This window comes from Bos mutus, chromosome 15 (genome assembly GCF_027580195.1).
Source record: "Bos mutus isolate GX-2022 chromosome 15, NWIPB_WYAK_1.1, whole genome shotgun sequence".
NCBI classification, from domain to species: domain Eukaryota; kingdom Metazoa; phylum Chordata; class Mammalia; order Artiodactyla; family Bovidae; genus Bos; species Bos mutus.
In genome coordinates, this window is record NC_091631.1 from 37,952,681 (window position 1) to 37,973,589 (window position 20,909).

General features: G+C 40.8%; 1 protein-coding gene and 1 non-coding gene across 2 annotated transcripts; both read right to left on the minus strand.

Moving 5' to 3' along the window:
- Positions 1-916: 916 nt before the first annotated feature.
- Positions 917-20,224, minus strand: EIF4G2 (eukaryotic translation initiation factor 4 gamma 2). The gene is made up of 24 exons (XM_070383107.1): positions 20,140-20,224; positions 12,821-13,153; positions 12,556-12,567; positions 11,080-11,206; positions 10,703-10,768; positions 9,938-10,078; positions 9,342-9,444; positions 8,535-8,666; positions 8,383-8,449; positions 7,662-7,813; positions 7,186-7,296; positions 6,946-7,029; positions 6,759-6,857; positions 6,166-6,307; positions 5,916-6,076; positions 5,411-5,524; positions 4,695-4,820; positions 4,429-4,533; positions 4,126-4,341; positions 3,789-4,047; positions 3,265-3,469; positions 2,900-3,111; positions 2,697-2,818; positions 917-1,750 (listed from the first exon to the last, which is right to left on the minus strand). The coding sequence occupies exons 1-24, from the start codon at positions 20,222-20,224 to the stop codon at positions 1,685-1,687; spliced, it is 3,240 nt and encodes a 1,079-aa protein (XP_070239208.1). The 3' UTR covers positions 917-1,684.
- LOC138991030 (small nucleolar RNA SNORD97) lies at positions 5,207-5,358 on the minus strand. Its single transcript, XR_011467078.1, has one exon. It is a non-coding gene; the product is annotated as a small nucleolar RNA SNORD97 (small nucleolar RNA).
- Positions 20,225-20,909: the final 685 nt, after the last annotated feature.

The window sequence follows — 20,909 nt, forward strand, 5'->3', positions numbered from 1 at the left end:
GGTTGAATAGAGGTGCCAGGAATGCCATTTTTTATAGCCTAGTAAAGTCAGAGTCTTGATACGCCTAGTTTTAATCTCGTATTTAAAAATTATCTACCAGAAACTATAAATGTTGTAACTTCAATGAAGTCTGCTAGAATACAGGAAAAAGCTAGCTTCAGTTCGAGTAAGCAGACAGTTTTAATGGTTACTGTGGGGTTTCAAGGAACTTCCTGGGAGGGACAATCAGTGAGAATGCATTCACCATGCATTTCAGTATGATGATGAAAAGATGTCAGCCAAGTTCAAGTTTTGTTGCTATGCATTAGTAATGTCCCTCCCAATTCAGGAGACTTCCCAGCACTGTTCTTGATTACAGGAACTATATATTAGTTAGTTACAGTAACCTGAAATAAGGAGCAACGACCACCTTGAATTTCCTAATCAAAATTATGTATAAAGTTCCTAAGTCCTAGCTCAAAACAAAAGCTGTCACTTCATATATTTGTATGTACTACTTCAAAGTTTAGTCAAAGCTATGGTTTTTCCAGTAGTCACATATGGATGTGAGAGTTGAACTATAAAGAAAGCTGAGTGCTAAAGCATTGATGCTTTTGAACTGTGGTGTTGGAGAAAAAGGTCAGTCCTGAATATTCTTTGGAAGGACTGATGCTGAAGCTGAAACTCCCAATACTTTGGCCACCTGATGCAAATAAGTGACTCCTTGGAAAAGACCACGATGCTAGGAAAGATTGAAGGCAGGAGAAGGGGATGACAGAGGATGAGATGGCTGGATGGCATTACTGACTTGATGGACATGAGTTTGAGCAAGCTCTGGAAGTTGGTAATGGACAGGGAAGCCTGGTGTGCTACAGTCCACAGGGTTGCAGAGTTGGACATGACTGAGCAACTGAACATACTTTAAATGTCACACAACTTTATCAAGTATCACAATGTTTATTGATAGATACAAGTATATAAAATCAGGGCATGAACATGACTTGATAAATTAAGTAGACTTAATTTCAATACTATAATAAGAGGGACCAATTCAAATTCTCACCATTTGTTTCACACCCACAAAGACCACTTCAAGGGCATTTACGATCTCTCAAAACTGATCAGTTTTGTGCAAGTAAACCATGTTTCTTTTAAAAAGACTTGTGCACTTGCCCAGGCTCAAGGATATTAAAATCTAGCACATAAAGCCCATTACTAGAGGTAGAAATACAGGCAATATACTATTACGGCAACAACCATCAATTACAGTTAAGAATTTTTCTGTAACAACCAAATGGATAATCAAATATTGCAACAACTCAAGTATTACTGAGCAAAGTGCATTTCTACAGTATTCAGTGTTGCTATTCAGTTTTCTAACTTAAAACAGCCTATGATAACTGGCAGCAAAGAAGGTCCTTGCAATAGACTGCCTCTGCTTGAGAACTTATGATGTAATTATTGCATGCTGCTAATATACTATCTAAACATTAAAGATACTCCTAAAATATTTGATGGTAGACTATGATTAAGACATTACACTACAAAAAAACCTTATGCAGAAGGAAATCCTAACTGACGTGCTTCTGCTTTTAAATATTGTGAAAACATTACAGCGGAATGAATTTTCGCAGTGGTTAGGTCAAATGCAGTTACATCATAGCAACAGTATGTTTTGCACAATTTAAGGCTTTGGCTGGTTCTTTTAGTCGGCTTCTTCCTCTGATTCTTCTTCTTCAGCAGTTTCTAGCCAGGTTAGCCACTGATTCACCTGTAATTTGTAATTTAACAAAATAAGTAGTACTTAGAAGATATACAGAACAGCAGTATTCCCAATCAACCAACCAACTGCCCCAAGAACAAAAGTTTTTAGACAGTACCACACATCTTATAATTGCAAGCAGTGTTCAGAACCTAGCATACAAGCTGTTTGGGGCTTCCCTGATGGCTCAGGGGTAAAGAATTGCCCGTCAATGTAGAAGCAGATTTGATCCCTGGGTACAGAAGATCTCCTGGGGGAGAAAATGGCAACCCACTTCAGTAATCCCACCTGGAGAATTCCATGGCCGGAGGAATCTGGTGGGCTACAGTCCATGGGGTCACAAAGAGACACAACTGAGTGATAAACAATTGACACAAGCTGTTTATGGGCAGTTAACGCGGGTGTCAATTCTTTGACACCACTCCCATCACACTTCAGAACTGTTTTAATATGGGACAGTGGCTCATCCCAAACTTAAATGTTAGCAATGCTGGGGAGAGAGGAGGGGGACAAAGAAGATCCCAAAAGAGTAATTTCTAGTCCCACCCAGAACTTTAGGACCAGATTCCCCAAGGACAAGACTAAGGACAAACACTGTGACGGTGATCCTCCTGAAGACTACTACAGACTAGCATTTCTCAAAGCCTGGCCCCTGGGAAAAGTAGTACGAGAATCTCCTGAGTTGTATACCACACGCAGACCTAAGTCAGAATGTCTACAATCAGACCTGAAACTTCCTTTGAAAATTACCTTCCAGGTGACTGATGTACTGATGTATGCTGTGGAATCCCCTGACATTATAAAAATTTTCCTCAGGGCTAGAATTCATTTTAAGTTAGAAAATCATGGTATGCAATATTACCAGGGCTATTTTGCTTATATCTCACTTAAAAAACTTCATTAAAGTAATACCAGTTAAAATGGAAAAAGCACAACAAATTTCTCCAAGATTTACCTGGAACAAAGCCTTGCCTTTCCCTGGAAACTCTTGGGTTATATCTTCTTTCCAAGCCAAGAAAGCTTCTTCTTCAATAATTTCCATGTCATAGAAGTGAACAAAAAAGCGGAGTAACATGCCTAGAAGACAAAATGTAACCCCATTATTTAGTGCAACAACTGCCCATCCATTTGTCGTAATTATGACGCTAGTCCTCTCACCTTTTGGGAAGTTGCTGTTGTAGCAGTGCACCTGAAGAGCATAGAGGGCACTAACTTGTAGATCAACATGATCATGAAGGAATTTCTGCATTACTGGCTTGAAGGAAAGAAGCAGTTGTTTTTCCTGCTCTAACTGTTCTTTGGAAGGAGCAGAGGAAGAATCTGTTTCATCACTGGGTGGGTTTACTTCACTAGAAATGTACTGTAAGAAGCTGTACAGAAAAAGATCTTGTTACAAACTCCAAATGAAAAATTTCTAATTCAAGAAACAGATAATTCTCAATCCCTTGCCTTGTAGACTTTCTTTCTAGTAAACTAAACACAGGCTGTTTTCGATGCAGAAAAGCACAACTTTGTTATCTTACCTAGTCATTAAGATGTTCACAAATCCTTTATCTACATGAAGTTTGGGAGAGATGTTATCTTTAATCCATTTATATATGGTCTGAGGGGATGGATCCAACTTTATTTGCTTTAACAGTTCCTTCTCCAGTTTGAGAAGTGGGAATAAGAAACTCAGTCCCTTTCCTTCCAAGATCTCCAGCATGCGGTCCTTATTTTGATCAATTTCTGAAGAGACAAAGCCATTCCCATCATCAGGTAGTTCATTTTACTCAGTTGGCCTCTTAAAACTGCTTTACAAACAATTTTCCAAACACACAAGATTTATGTAAAATAATGAAAGAACTGAGCAAAGGAAACTTTGTATTTGGACCAAATGAAAATAGTCACATCATAATAACTTTTTTATAAAGGTGAAGTCTATCTGTGGTAATGCTTATTGTTATCCAGACAAGATAATCACACTGACCTATATAATAAATTCACCCAAAGTACTAAGGACTTTTAGATCTAGTATTAAAAACAAAAATCCCCAGCATTCTCTTACCTGGGAGCATTTTCTGCATATTGACCTTGCTCTGTTGAAAAAGCTCTGTTAACCATTCTCGATCTTGTAATTTAGCTAATTGCTGAAGACAAAGTAAGAAGAGAGGAAAATGGGTGCCACTTTCCAGTGGTTGAGCTAGTTCCGAAATGCTCACCAGCTCTGAAATGATAGCACGAGCTGCAAACTGTGCTAAATATGATTTCACCAAGGGGATGTCAACCTCCAGTTTGGGGCACTGGTCCAATACATTCAGGAAAGCCTGAAAGGAATATAGTACATAGTCAGTTCATAGTCAATTCAAATTTAAGAGTTCTTATAGAATCAGAAAGTGTTCTACCTGCATGAAGTTGTCACTTGTGGCTATCCCTTCCTGTTTGAGTAAACTGATCAAAGAACTTGCTTTTTCTTTATCTTCATCACTTCTATCCAGTGACAGGATGATTACTTTGCTTAACATCTCAGGAAGGAAATGTTTAGGAGCTCTCATCTCTCTCACACCATTGACAGCTTCATTTGCATTCCCACTATTCAGGTATTCAGTTACAACAGTTTCCTGAAAAGAACGAAATCCAAGTATCTTTAGTTTTCCTGCCTCAAGTACACCCCCATGAGCTAAACGATGAGATTGTCTGAAACTCACAGTTAGTTTAAGCAGTTCTTCCTTTGACGGTGGTGGCTTTTTACTGGTTTTGGCAGGCTTTTCCTGGATAAGTGGTGGATTAGTTTTGAGACCAAGCTGAGGTGTCTAAAAGAACAGCAAAATGATTAAGTATAAATGTTTAATAACTTTTTAATCGTTAAAAAAAAGTGCTTATGAAGTTGAAAGCAAACATTAAAAAGCAGTCTTCAGACATCTTCAAAAGCTACCAGAACGATTGAAAATGTCCTACTACATACATCCCATACCTGTCCCAGAGGTGGCGTTTGAGTGCGTGGTGGTTGTGCACTAGGAGGAATCATAGTTATTTGGGGCTGAAGCTTTGGCACTTGATTTTTATTCATTAGGAAAGACTGAGCAGGCCTCAAGCTAATCTAGAATCAAAAACAAAGCAAAATGGATATCCAAGTTAACAAGCAGCAAACTAACATTAATTGCAATGCTCTAAAGTTAATTCAGCATATACACACATGATGGAACCTGTGGCAGAAATCTAAGTTAAACGACTAAAAATGTTACTGTCATATTTAATTTATAGCAAGAAAACTAAAGATCTGATCCAGACAAAAATACAACATGGCTATAAATCTTGTATTTATACCACAACTTTCCAAGGATTAGCATCAATAAAACATGAAAATAAAAACCAGAAAATTTAATCAGAGCTTAAAAAACGTTTTACTTTATCCTGAGTCATTCTATTTGCAGGGAAGTCACAACCAAAATCTTGACAACCATTTTCCTTACTCTAACTGAAGACTTGCCCTCATATCTCATAATCTTCGCTCATAGGACGCTGGACATTCAAAGAAAGAAAAAGTAGTACAGAAAAGAGAGAAAGAAGGTAAAGATAAAGAATTCCAGCATTAAGTCCTCTTAATAATGCGTCTTTTTTTTATAATCATCGGGCAAGAGATTTCTGAATTGACAAACTATGGTATATAAATAACATAGGCAAATGTACCTCATCTGCATTAAGCTGTCCTTTCTTAGAAAACCGAGGTGGCATATCCTTCGACTGTCCTTGCAGCTGGGATAAGAGTCCCTGACTCTGGTTATGGTAGAGCTGGCTTAGCCCCTATTTCAGAAAGAGAGAAAGAAAAGTCTAGATAAAAAGGGGTCCACAAATTATGGTAATCAAGTACCAAAGTGATGAGGCCAAGCCACAAGAAAGCTTAACTGCATTTGCCCAGAGAAAGTAAAAGATGAAACAGAAGAATAAAATTCTAACCTAACTGTCAAATAAAGTGATGTGATTTTACTAATACTTTACTAATCTTAATAAAATCATTTCACCCAGTTTGAAATAACTGTCACAGATATAAATTTGGTTTAGAAAAACATTGTTTTTAGGTTTTCTAAACCTAAAACATTTACACTAAAAAAACAAAAACAAAAACACAATACTAATCATATGTATTCCAAAATTTAATTACTTGTTGCCTAAACATCCTTAAATGTATTCTTACCTGGCTTTTCATAAACTTGCCTCCCATCTCCCCAAACTGCGACTGTGTGGGAGGCATGATGTGTCCCCCATGGCCATTGAAGAGCTGATTTGAACGATGGCGCCCCATGGTGGGTGAAAATCTATCCTGGATAACTCCTGGACCAGTACCAATTCCGCTTCCTTAAAATATAGACACGAAGAACTCTTTACCATTAAAACTGTTAAACTCATTATTTAATGCAACCGAACTATCTTTTGTTCAAAATCACCTGGCATTTGTCCAAACATATCAGCAAGTCCTCCAAGTGGGTCCCTATCCATTTTCATCCTGGGTGGCATAAACGGTCCCTCCAGAAAGAAGTCACTTCTCATCCCTTGAGCCATAGGAGCAGGAATAAACACTCCTAGATCCTTCAGAAATAAAGTGAATAAACACTTACTTCTAGACACTATTTTATATAAAGTGAAAATTCTTACAACAGGAAAATCAGAAATACTTCTCTGGATAAGAGTGCCATTGATGCATTTTTTTTTTTTTTTTTTTTTTTTAAATTTTATTTATTTATTTATTTGAGTGTACCAGGTCTTAGTTTAGGCATGTGGAATATGGTTCCCTGACCAGGAATCAAACCTGGGCCCCTTGCATTGGGAGCCCAGAGTCTTAGCCACTGGACCACCAGGGAAGTCCCCACTGATGCATTCTCTATAAACAACTTGTTCTCAAAAGAGAATACAGACAGCAAAAACATTAAGCCCTACTGGTTAAGACAAGACAGTCTCAAATAAAGATGTTTTAATAGGGTTTTTGTGCCATTATAAACATAACACTCACTTAATGATTAAAAAGTAAAGCAAAACTTACTTTTACTGCATCTTGACGGATTTGATTGATCGTCTTTGGTCCATTGTCAAGAAAAGCTTTGCGAGGAACCCAATGGTGTTCTCGCAACTCTACGGTATCCTTTAATATAAAAAGTTTTTAATAAATATTATTTCAATACAGTAAACAAGAGTCAGCTTGCCAACACACCTAAAGAAAACAGTTTTACCTGCAGCAGGAAACGAATCCTCGCCGGCAATTCCTTACTTAACATCAAGGAGCACATTCGGGCAAAGTACTGATCCATTAAGGACTAAAAGAGAAAAATAAAAATGTGTACTGCTTAAGACTTCAAGATATTATCAAAGTTAATGACTAGAGGCAATCCTCTATATCACCAAATAAGCTGTTTGATTTTAATACAATTATGACAGGCTATTTACACTATTTCTGTCAGCAACGCACATACCTTGGCTCGTTCATGGTCTAATCTAGGCCCCACTGTCCTCATTATCTGACAGAGGCACTCCAAATCCTCTCCCATATCTTTGAGTTGGACTCTCTTCTTTTTTTCCAAAAGCTACCAAAAGAAATAAATGCCATGTTGTTTACAAATTCTTCTTGGTTTAGATGTAGCACTTTTCCATAAGTTTCCACTAACGCATACAGTTCCTAGTGTCTAGCATACTACTCTTATCTGGTTCTGTTCAAGAAATTTCTCCAAATTGAGCAATTTAAACCTAAGTAGGGAATCAGTTCTATCCCTATCTTGCAAAATATACTGCATACTTCCATATTTACAACATTTAAATAGCAGTTTTGCCAGCAATCTAAAATATTTAACTAGCACACCAAGTCTCAGATGGCAAAATTGTAATTGACTCATCTCCCAAAAATGATGTACGTGATGATTAATGAAAGCTTAAATTCACAATCAGTACTTACTGTTTTGATGCACTTATGAAGGATAGATTCATGAATAAGATCAAGCTTTCCAAGTTCTCCAATGAATTTGATGTTCCCCAACATCTTGATCTTGGCAATAGCTCTCTGTTCCTCCTCCTCAGGGAGGAGGGGATTTTCACGCTTATCATAGACTAAAAAGAAGAATAAAAACAACATTCAGAATTAAGTTGAACATACGCAGTACTGTGTATTAGTTGCTCTATCATGTCCTACTCTTTGCGATTACACAGACTATAGCCCACCAGGCTCTCTGTCCATGGGATTCTCCAGGCAAGAATACTAGAGTGGGTTGCCATTCTCTTCTCCAGGGGATCTTCCCAATCCAGGAATCAAACCCAGGTCTTCTGCACTGCAGACAGATTCTTTACCATCTGAGCCACCAGGGAAGCCCTACACAGTACTGCTGCTGCTGCTAAGTCACTTCAGTCGTGTCCGACTCTGTGCGACCCCATAGATGGCAGCCCATCAGGCTCCCCCGTCCCTGGGATTCTCCAGGCAAGAACACTGGAGTGGGTTGCCATTTCCTTCTCCAATGCATGTAAGTGAAAAGTCAAAGTCAAGTCGCTCAGTCGTGTCTGACTCTTAGCGACCCCATGGACTGCAGCCTACCAGGCTCCTCCATCCATGGGATTTTCCAGGCAAGAGTACTGGAGTGGGGTGCCGTTGCCTTCTCCTGTACTACTAAGTATTAAATTCTTACCATCAACATTTCTGGTTCGGTTTTCAAATTCATCTTGTAATTTGGAAATTAGGAGGCGTCTGAATGTCTATAAGAAACGAGACATTTGTCAGGGTTTGATAATAAAACCTTCCAAATCAACTTAAAATAAGCAAGCACACACGCCCACTTACTGTGCTTTGCTTCTGTCCTGGTTGACCCTCTGCTGCTGGGCCATCAAAGTTTGGTGCATCTTCTGCCAATCGCAGACATAGCTGAGCATACAGTGAGCTATACTTTGGCTCTTCTAGGGCTTTGTCCACAATCTACAGAAAATATGCCATTTAAAAAAAAATTAAACATGACAACTTTTGGAAAAACCTTTCTTTATAACTTAATACTTCCTTGTAGTCTTAAGGATCTTGAATTGCACAACAAACTTCTGACAAATTCCCTATACAAATGCCTCACTGGTAACCTGGAAATAAGCACATCTCTTTTGGAAGGCTTCTTACGTGAACTTAAGATGAGGTATGTAAAGTGCCCAGTACACAGGCCGGAAAAATGTAAGCACTAAATGTTAGCTATTACAGAGTACCAAAAAAGTCTAATTACATGTATCTCGTACTAATAAAACCCTCTCCCCTTTGAGCAGTTGAAATTACCTTGGAAAAATGGAATCACCATAAAACTAACTTTTTCAAAATGTGGTATTTTGAAAACCAAAGCAACCCCCAGCCCCCAAGAGCCTGATAATCCAATTAAGCCAAGCACAGTATATACCATTTCAAATTGACCTCTTAAGTTTGATACCATCAAAAGTAATTAAAAACAACAGCAACAACAGTGTTCAAATATACATACACTTAACTCACACCTCAGTTTTAGAAACAACAATGAAGTGTATAAAAACAAAAGCAAACAACAGAAAACCACTCAAAACCCAACCTGGGTTGAAAGTATTTTCCTCCTCCTTTCAGTTAAGCCAACATTTAACTTACCAGCAGTATGACCCCTTTAAGGATGAGTTTAGACTCTACACCCACATTGAGGAGCTCAAGGCATAGCTTGTCAAACTTCTCAGGAGTAAGCTTGTTTAATATGCTATGAAAAAGGAATCAGACTAGGTATCACCAACATACAAAATTATAGAGTTAAAAAATAGCCTTTAAATTATGCTTTTTCCCTTTCATCACTTTCCCCTTTAACATCAAGACATTTTTCTTACCCATCTAACCAAAGCAGTGTTGAAATAAACCTATTTAAGAACACCTATCTAACTGGTGGGGGTTCCCAGCTACTGGGCAAGAAGATCTCATTCTCAAAACCCAGATCAAGAGCCTCCCTCCTTAATATCGAGGCTAGATACAGGAGCTAAACTGTTATATTTTGCCATCACTGGCTTACACACCAGGTACAGAATATGTCAGCACAATAGGTTTCTGCATTTTAATCTAATGACCGAAAGCAACTAACTGAGCCCCAAACAGTGATGTGCTGATTTTCAGCTTAAAACTGTCAACATTGGCATTTCACAGAAGTAGTTAATACAGTCTCCCCTCCTTTTTAAAAGACAAAACAGACCTAATAAACTTACCCTCTTACTTTCCTGAAGATTGCATCATGTCGTTCTTTTTCATTTGCGGAGTTGTTTGCTGCGGAGTTGTCATCTCGTCTAGTGCTTCGTGCAGGAATCCATTTCTGAGCGTTTTGCCCTGGGGTTTTCCCCAGGAACTCGCTAGTAAAAATTAAAGAGAATTAAAATAAGACAACTTAAGCACAGCATCCAGTCACATATCAAGTATCATACAGATCAAAAATCCTTCTAAATAGAAAAAAGTTTAGGTTTTCTCAACTCCCTTACAACTAAGCAACTCTTAATCAGTGCATCAGAATAACTTGAGGAAATTTGTTAAAGGAACTCCCACGCCCACCCCAGTCTCTGCTGTAGTGGCTTGGGGTAAGACCTGATTAATTCCCATCTCTAGTAAGCTCACAGGTGATGCCAGTGATGTTGGTCCAGGATCTACATAGCGAAAACCCACATTTTCTAATGTCTCATGACCATGTTATACACTTACAGATTTATTACTATAATTTGGTGTGAATGTTTGAAGAAATAACATCAGTGAAAATAATCCAGAGTAAGAAAATAAAAGAGTAGTTTGAGAGCCTCAACTCTTATTAGATGATTTGGCTAAAGAATAATCAAGAACTGATAGTCTATATTTAAAATATGTAGCAGAAATCAAGCCCATTAATATTAGGATTGCTGATGTCCTACGAACTATATGTTGTAATGTTAGAAAGACCCTTAACCTCAACCTGTTATATAAGTCACTCTTTTCACTGTTTACTATACCTGTTGCCAGCAGTCTTGGGATAGTGCTGAGGTGCACCCCTACTTCCTCCTCCGCCCGAAGAAGCACTATTGAAAAGAAAAACTTTTTTTTAAAAAAAAGTACACCCCAAGTATGTTTCACTCAAAACAGATATAGGATCTCTTTAATTATTCTGCATTACAGTACATCACAGATGAAGACTGAACTTAGGCCCAATGGAAAGCCAAGTAATTACATTTATTCTTCAGATAGCTAACAGAAAACAGTGGAAATTTAAGGGCTTTAAAGAAAGGTACATGCTCATTATAAATTAATCCTGCAGCACAATTAAGTCAGAACTATTTGGTGTGGTTATTCTTTCGGTCCTAATAATTGCCAAAACAAAATCTACACATACCTGAAACGAGAAGCACCCCCTTCTGCGATCGCACTCTCCACTTTGGCGGCTTGACAACGAAGAATCTTCAAAAGAATAATATTAATGGATGGGGTGGGGAGGGAAGAGGATGGGAGAAATGAAAAACCTAGAATGAGAAAGAGTACCAAAATTAGTCACCGCTAACACACAAATTTGTAAACCCTCCTTCAGTTACAATGTATTTCAGCCTGACACTGCAGTTGATTGAACTTACACTGCATTGCAGGTCCCGTAAGACTAAAATAGAACGTACTCAAAACACAAACGAACAGTAAAATTTTGTTGGCCACTTGGAAATTCACTTGTGTTCAAGGACGCAGCAAGTGACTACATAGCGATAGAATCAATCTTTGAAAAAGCCACTTTCTGCCTCCTTTACAGCTGAGTACGGAGATCAATAGTGGAAAAATGTTAGCAAACGGGCACACCATGTGAAAACGTTGTAATATTTTGCTGCCTCAACGACGAGCAACACTGAGTAAGGGGTAACTGAAGACGGCTTTTCCCACTGTCCACCCCTTAACTGGGCGCAGAGGGCCTGAGAGGGAGACGTGAGGCACACAGCGGCTGACATCGGGCAGGCGGAAAACCAGGGCCACAACATGGCAGGAGGAACCTCCGCCCCATTTTCCCCTTCCTGGGAACAAAAGAGCAGTGGATTCCTCTCACCCAGGCCCGAGTTAGGGAAGTGCTTCCGACAGCTTCCTACCGAAGCCGCCGGCGGCAAACCTCGGGGAGGAGCGGAGGCCGCCCCCGCGGCTAGGCGCCCGGCTCTTTGTTCTCGGGCAGAAAGGCGGCCTCCTTCCCACCCGCCGCCGCCTCCAGCGGCCCCCTCCCACCCATAAATCCCCGAGGGACTGACAGCCGCCTCGCCGCTCCCTGCCCAATCGACAAAATCTCAGAAACCCCCATTTCCCTCCCTTCTCCCGTCGCAGGCGGGGCTCGCCGGGCAGGCCCTCCGCTCCCCCACGAAGGGCAGCCCCACCGCTCCCCGCCGGCGCCGGCCCCACACACTTCCTCCCCGCCGGGAGGCCGGGCTCCGGGACTCCTCCGCCTCGGCTGGTCCCGCGCCAACGGCCGGGCCCCCTGCCCCCGCCGGCCCGCGTCCCTCCCCGCCGCGCGCGCCGCCCGGCCACGCTCTCTCCACGTCCGAGCACACTCGCGCCTTGGCCCGTCCCGGCCCGGGCCCCGCGGAGGACGGCCGCCGACAGCCACGAAGACGGCCGTAGACCGCCAGGGCGGCCAACTTCCTCCTACTCCGTCAGCGACGGGAATGGAGAACAAAGACGAGGAATTTCCAAGTGCCAGAAGCCCAGAGGAAACGCTAAAAAAGGGTCGCCCCGCCCGGCTCCGCCTGTGGCCGCCATTTTGTACTGCTCGGGAAGAAGCGGCCAGGGACGGCGGCCATTTTAGAGCGCTCCACTCGGCGGCAGCGCCGGCGGTAGCTCCACTCACCTTCACCGAGAACTCAGCAGCTGCTTCAGCAGCTGCCTCCTCGGGATCCGGTCGTCGGGGACGGGGAAGGGAGGGGGAGGGGGAACGGAAAACAAAAAAGGGGGAGGGAAGGGGGAGGAAGGAGTCGGAACAGGCTTGAAACAGCTCAGAAGAGTCGCTGCTGCAACCACCACCCGATACTTGCCGCCACCTCCATAGAGCTCCGACTCGCTGCTGGCGCTGAGGCGTGTCTGAAGCCGAACTTATCACTCTAGGGCAGCCGAACCCACCAGAGCCACCCCGAATGGCTCCTTCGCCACCCAATCAGCGGCCTGGCTGCTGTCTACCGCCAATCGGCGCAGGGCGACGGGGAGGAGCCACAGGGCCAAGCTCGGTTGCGGTGCAGCCCCGCCGCAGTGCGCAAAGCCATATTCGCGAAGGCTCTGAGACCAAGCCAGTGGCGTAAGGGGAACTGGGGACGGTCGAGATGCGGCTCGCTTGCGTAAACTCGTAGAATCCTCTGAGTCTGCGTTGGTGTGGCTGCCTCGTCTTCCTCCTGTCTCTTTGTTCCCGGGGTCCGTATCCCGTGTTCGGGATATGCAGCCTTCAGCTCCTCCACCTCGTTTTCTCACAGGGAATGTGGGAAGGAAACTCGCTCTTCCACCCGGCCCGATTCCCGTCCTTGGCGTGTGCGAGCACTGATTTTTCTGGCGCCCCCGGGAAGCCGAGATTGCCCCTCGCAGGCTGAGCCTCCTTGGGACTGGCCTGCAGTGCTAAGGCCTGGCGCCGCTGGGGCGCAGCGCCGGGAATCGTTGGTTTTCAGGTGCTCGGCTTCGCCTTTGGGTAGGGAAGCCCTGAGTGTAGGGTTCAGGAGACTGGACGGTGCAACTCAGTGCGTTAAAAAGCTTTATTCAGCTCCCTATTTATTCCATCCCCTACTGAGTGAATGAGAAAAGGATGAAAGGAAGGGCTTTATAGTCTTCGTACCTCACTGTGGAGAAAGCTTTTCCCAAAGGAATGTCCGTCCAACAGTCAAGGAAGACCCAGAATATACCAGAATTCTTCAGAAGTAGTGTTTGCGGAGCGCGGGCGTCTGGAGGATTTTAATTGCCAGCTCCTGGTTTGTTTTTTTAAAGCACGTTGAAGACTGTATTTTCCATTTTATATAAGGTCCACTCTAACAAATAGGATTAGGCTTTTCAAAGGCGTCAGGCTGAACTATTTATACTTCTCAGCTAATGTTTTAAGTGAGAGGAAGGGTAAAATGAAGTGTTCCATCGTATGCGACATTTTAGCTATACAAAAATGGAGTCATGTTTCCATATACTTACACAACAACAAAAATGCCCCCATTTTCATTTTGAATTTTGTTCTTGATACAATGTGTAATCTAAAGAGAGAAACCATATATATATGTTTTGTTTTGTTTAACATGGATAACCTTTAAAGAAAGTCCAATAAACCAGGATTTTCAAGGTTTCCAACATGTTTGACATGTGAAAACAGCTTTTGGGGTTGAAAGTACCTAGTCCTTCATATGATTTTCAAGAGAGGTGCCTTTTTTTCTTAGGGCATTTATACCAGAATATGGAAGGGTGCGGTGGGGCCCTGAACGTTTGTAACATCTTTAGATCTTTGCCATATATTATTAGGCTGATCATTCCCCTTCATATTTTTCTAAAGTTATTTTGCTATTAAGCTAATTTCACTTGAACTTTGACAACTTGATATTCCCACCCTTGGAGTTAGTTACATGTTAAAAGAAAAAATAAACTCTATTTTTAGGAAAGACAAAAATTGTATTTCAAATAGGATCAGGACCCTTTAGCTTCAAAATAACACAATATTTCAAAATAATTTCTATAGGGCTTTACAGTTTGCAAAAATGTTTTCATATGTTTGATTTTTTTTTTACATAACTGGGTTACATTCTTCATGACATTAATCTGATAGAATAGTGTTTAAAAACACTATACTAGATTAGACTTCAAAGAGAATAATATACTGAAGCCTAGAGCCTATAGATGGTCTTTTAAAAATATATATATATATTTATTTATTCATTTGTCTGCACTTGGTCTTAGTTACAGCATGTGGAATCTTTTAATTGCAGCATATGGAATCCAGTTCCCTGACCAGGGATGGAACCCAGACCCCCTGCCATGGGAGTGCAGAGTCTTAGCCATTGGACCACCAGGGAAGTCACTGGATAGTCTTTTAATTGAGGAACTTGAAACTCAATAATTAAACATAAAAGAGGTTTTACTTAATCTTGTATTTAATCTGTGCTGATTGTGAACCTTTGCTATGGGCTTTGAAGGATAAGTGTATGTAGAAACTGGGCTAAGAGGAGTAAAGTAGAAATATGGATAAAATATAATCTTTAAATTACCTTTCAATATTCAATAGGTGGGAGACATAAGACGTTCATATTTTGAAATGTTTCCATCACATCATGGATGTATGAAAATTCAAGTCATCTGGAATTTAGCTTTCAGTTTATAGGAAATTGAATTTTAAATACACCCACTTCAATCTGCTAGTTTTAACACTTATATTTTATGTTAGTTTTCTAAAGATTGAGAAGATCTTAGAGTCCTGAATTGTTAACTTACAGATAATTGCATTATTTTAATAATATCAAATGTTTTTTATTATTATAACATTCTAACTTCTAAAGTGTCTGCTATCCTCTCTGTGCTTAAGGATTCCCCAGTCATACATCCCTAGCTCAGATCTCTTATTAGAATTCTGAGTTTCTAACGCCTGTTTATCAGAGACACAAACTTGTAGCCATATTTAGTTTAGGCCACATGGTAATTTTAAACATTTGCATTAATTGACATTGAAATTTTATGAGATTTTTCCATACAAATCTAAATTTCCATCTTTTAATGAAAAAAATCTTAAAATATGGCAATACTGGCCTGAAATTCCACCACAGTGAAACTGACTTGATTCACTCATAGGCCAGGTTGTGCAGAGTGGTAAAGAATCTGCCTGCTGATGCAGGAGACACAAGAGTCTCTGGTTTGATCCTTGGGTTGGGAAGATCCCTTGAAGTAGAAGACCCTCTGGAGTAGAAAATGGCAACCCACTCCAGTATTCTTATCTGGGAAAGTCCATGGACAGAGGAGCCTGGCAGTACAGTACAACTGAACATGCATTCATGGCCTCTTATAGCCAGTTTTCTTTTTTGTTATTTGTTCAAATGCAACAGACTTGGTATTAACTGATTATCTTCCTATTAAAGGAAAAGGAATAGACCATTTAGTACAAATATCTTCTCTGCCACTTACTGTGTAACTTTGGGCAAATTTAACTGCTCTCTCTTCTTAGTTTCTGAATCTATTAAGTGGGAATAGCTGTATTTACAGAGTTGTAAAGATTAAATAAGATAATGTATGTAAAGCACACAGCATAGTCCCTGATGTAGTAATTACATAATGTCAGTTACCAAATTATCAATAATATTGATTATCCAACTATTTCATAACTACTTTAGTTTTGCTAAGGATTCTTCTATACTAGAAACTTGACTCTACATTTTCTCTTTCCCTTTGATCAGGTATGACATTCAATTACTAAGTCCTTGTGTTACTTCCCTCTAAATAATAATCTTCCTACATTCATCTTCTTTCCTACAGTGTCACTGCATGCATGCTAAGGTTAGCCTTAGCAACTGTTCCTCCTGAATGATTGAAAAATTCCAGTTGTTCTCCTAGAATCTTTTCCTTCTTAGCTGTGTACTCATATTGGTCTCCTTTAAAACACTCCCCACCGCAACACAATGTATTATTATCATTCTTAAAAGAATTTTAGTGCTTCACTATTTTCTACATCAGTTTGATCTCAACCTTGGTTGCACAGCAGTCTCCTGGGGGAATATTTTAAAACTCTTCAAGTCCAGGCTGCATCCAAGACTAGACATACCAAATCTCTCAGAGTAGGATCCAGACATCAACAGCTTTTAAAGCTCTTCAAGTGACTAGTGTGCAGTCAAGGTTTGAGAAACACCGTTACAGGTCATAGTATTATAGAAAATGAAAACATGTACAGCTGAAGAAAACTGTTGTTGTTGTTCAGTCGCTCATTTGTGTCCAACTCTTTGTGACCCCATGTCAGGCTTCCCTGTCCTTCACCATCTCCCAGGGTTTGCTAAAATTTATGTCCATTCAGTTGGTGATGCCATCAAACTATCTTGTCCTCTGTCATTCCCTTCTCTTACTGCCTTCAGTTTTTCCCAGCATCAGGGTCTCTTCCAATGAGTCAGCTCTTTGCATCAGGTGGCCAAAGTACTAGAGCTTCAGCTTCAGCATCAGTCCCTCCAATGAATATTCATTGTTGATTTCCTTTAAGATTGACTAGGTTTGATCTCCTTGCTGTCCAAGGGGCTCTCAGCAGTCTTCTCCAGCACCACAGTTCAAAAGCATCAATTCTTTGGCACTCAGCCTTCTTTATGGTCCAACTGTCACATCTATACCTGATTACTGGAAAGATCATCAGTTCAGTTCAGTCACTCAGTCGTGTCCGACTCTTTGCGACCCCATGAATTGCAGCATGCCAGGCCTCCCTCTCCATCACCAACTCCCGGAGTTCACTCAGACTCACGACCATTGAGTCAGTGATGCCATACAGCCATCTCATCCTCTGTTGTCCCCTTCTCCTCCTGCCCCCAATCCCATCCAGCATTAGAGTCTTTTCCAATGAGTCAACACTTCACATGAGGTGGCCAAAGTACTGGAGTTTCAGCTTTAGCATCATTCCTTCCAAAGAAATCCCAGGGCTGATCTCCTTCAGAATGGACTGGTTGGATCTCCTTGCAGTCCCAGGGACTCTCAAGAGTCTTCTCCAACACCACAGTTCAAAAGCATCAATTCTTTGGCACTCAGCTTTCTTTACAGTCCAACTCTCACATCCATACATGACCACAGGAAAAACCATAGCCTTGACTAGACGGACCTTTGTTGGCAATGTAATGTCTCTGCTTTTGAATATGCTATCTAGGTTGTCATAACTTTCCTTCCAAGGAGTAAGCATCTTTTAATTTCATGGCTGCAATCACCATCTGCAGTGATTTTGGAGCCCAGAAAATAAAGTCTGACACTGTTTCCACTGTTTCCCCATCTATTTCCCATGAAGTGATGGGACCAGATGCCATGATCTTAGTTTTCTGAATGTTGAGCTTTAAGCCAACTTTTTCACTCCTCTTTCACTTTCATCAAGAGGCTTTTTAGTTCCTCTTCATTTTCTGCCATAAGGGTGGTGTCATCTGCATATCTGAGGTTATCGATATTTCTCCCAGCAATCTTGATTCCAGCTTGTGTTTCATCCAGCCCAGCGTTTCTCATGATGTACTCTGCATAGAAGTTAAATAAGCAGGGTGACAATATACAGCCTTGACGTACTCCTTTTCCTATTTGGAACCAGTCTGTTGTTTCATGTCCAGTTCTAACTGTTGCTTCCTGACCTGCATATAGGTTTCTCAAGAGGCAGGTCAGGTGGTCTGGTATTCCCATCTCTTTCAGAATTTTCCACAGTTTATTGTGATCCACACAGTCAAAGGCTTTGGCATAGTCAATAAAGCAGAAATAGATGTTTTTCTGAAACTCTCTTGCTTTTTCGATGATGCAGTGGATGTCGGCAATTTGATCTCTGGTTCCTCTGCCTTTTCTAAAACCAGCTTGAATATCAGGAAGTTCACAGTTCATGTATTGCTGAAGCCTGATTTTGAGAATTTTGAGCATTACTTTACTAGCGTGTGAGATGAGTGCAATTGTAGTTTAAGCATTCTTTGGCATTGCCTTTCTTTGGGATTGGAATGAAAACTGACCTTTTCCAGTCCTGTGGCCACTGCTGAGTTTTCCAAATTTGCTGGCATATTGAGTGCAGCACTTTCTCAGCATCATCTTTCAGGATTTGAAATAGCTCAACTGGAATTCCATCACCTCCACTAGCTTTGTTCATAGTGATGCTTTCTAAGGCCCACTTGACTTCACATTCCAGGATGTCTGGCTCTAGGTGAGTGATCACACCATCGTGATTATCTTGGTCGTGAAGCTCTTTTTTGTACAGTTCTTCTGTGTATTCTTGCCACCTCTTCTTAATATCTTCTGCTTCTGTTAGGTCCATACCATTTCTGTCCTTTATCGAGCCCATCTTTGCATGAAATGTTCCCTTGGGATCTCTAATTTTCTTGAAGAAATCTCTAGTCTTTCCCATTCTGTTGTTTTCCTCTATTTCTTTGCATTGATCGCTGAGGAAGGCTTTCTTATCTCTCCTTGCTATTCTTTGGAACTCTGCATTCAGATGCTTATATCTTTCCTTTTCTCCTTTGCTTTTCACTTTTCTTCTTTTCACAGCTATTTGTAAGGCCTCCCCAGACAGCCATTTTGCTTTTTTGCATTTCTTTTCCACAGGGATGGTCTTGATCCCTGTCTCCTGTACAAGTCACGAACCTCCGTCCATAGTTCATCAGGCACTGTGTCTATCAGATCTAGTCCCTTAAATCTATTTCTCACTTCCACTGTATAATCATAAGGGATTTGATTTAGGTCATACCTGAATGGTCTAGTGGTTTTCCCTACTTTCTTCAATATAAGTCTGAATTTGGCAATAAGGAGTTCATGATCTGAGCCACAGTCAGCTCCTGGTCTTGTTTTTTTCTGACTGTATAGAGCTTCTCCATCTTTGGCTGCAATGAATATAATCAATCTGTTTTCAGTGTTGACCATATGGTGATGTCCATGTGTAGAGTCTTCTCTTGTGTAGTTGGAAGACGGTGTTTGCTATGACCAGTGCATTTTCTTGGCAAATCTCTATTAGCCTTTGCCCTGCTTCTTTCCGTATTCCAAGGCCAAATTTGCCTGTTACTCCAGGTGTTTCTTGACTTCCTACTTTTGCATTCCAGTCCCCTATAATGAAAAGGACATCTTTTTTGGGGTGTTAGTTCTAAAAGGTTTTGTAGGTCTTCATAGAACCGTTCAAGTTCAGCTTCTTCAGAGTTACTGGTTGGGGCATAGACTTGGATTACTGTGATATTGAATGGTTTGCCTTGGAAACGAACAGAGATCATTCTGACGTTTTTGAGATTGCATCCAAGTACTGCATTTCAGACTCTTTTGTTGACCATGATGGCCACTCCATTTGTTCTAAGGGATTCCTGCCCACAGTAGTAGATATAATGGTCATCTGAGTTAAATTCACCCATTCCAGTCCATTTTAGTTCGCTGATTCCTAGAATGTCAATGTTCACTCTTGCCATCTCACATAGGAACCTGGAATGTTAGGTTCATGAATTAAGGCAAACTGGAAGTGGTCAAACAGGAAAGACCATAGCTTTGATTATATGGACCTATGTTGGCAAAGTAATGTCTCTACTTTTTAATATGCAGTCTAGGTTTGTCATAGTTTTATTCCAAGGAGCAAGGGTCTTTTAATTTCATGGCTGCATGAAATTAAAGAAAACCCTAGGAAAAGGAAACTGGGTTCTACAAGTAATTAAGGAGTCTGCCAAAGTAGGGAAATAGGCATTAAAACCTAGGGATCCCAGTTCAAATGCCTTTGCCTGGCTTTCAAACCCTTCATATGTGGGCCCTATCATACCTCTTCTGATGGCCTTTTCACCACTCCCACTCAGTCGTCTCTCATAGAGCCAGTTCAGGTGGTATTGCTGCCTCCAAAAATTCATTCCCACTAATGCTCCATTGGTTGTAATTTTGAGGCCATTCTTATTTATCCCCTTTACTATTTCATTTCTGAAATATAGGTATAAATATTTAAGAACCCTGCTGAAAAACCGCAGTAGGTTTCCCCTAAGTTAGCATCAGGACCCCTTTGTTTGGCCTAAATTCCTTTTGTAATCTGGTTTCAGACTACTTCCCTGTTCCTGGACATATCCTTCCTCCATTTTTCGTTATTCATAATCTAGTTCTATGGTACTCAAATTTTGCTCCATTATAACACCCATCTTCTGTATTTTTTTTTCACCCATCTTCTGTATTTTATATGACCAAATTTGCATGGTCTTTTTCTACTTGGCAGGAGAAAATAATGCTAATAAATTAATCTACTAACGGCTAGGCAAGGAGCTTGGGCTTAATCTCTGTTTTCAAAGAGCTCACGATCTAGACAAAGAAAAAAGATACATACTCCAAATACATGTAAGAGCAGGAAAGGATCAAATCAATGCTAAACTGAACAACCAGGACAAAATGCTGTGAGATTTTATTAAGGGAATAATGGGGAATGAAGCTGGGGCCTTCCTTTCTTGAATGCTAGAATGATGTTTTGGGACTGCAGCCATGAAATTAAAAGACACTTACTCCTTGGAAGGAAAGTTATGACCAACCTAGATAGCATATGCAAAAGCAGAG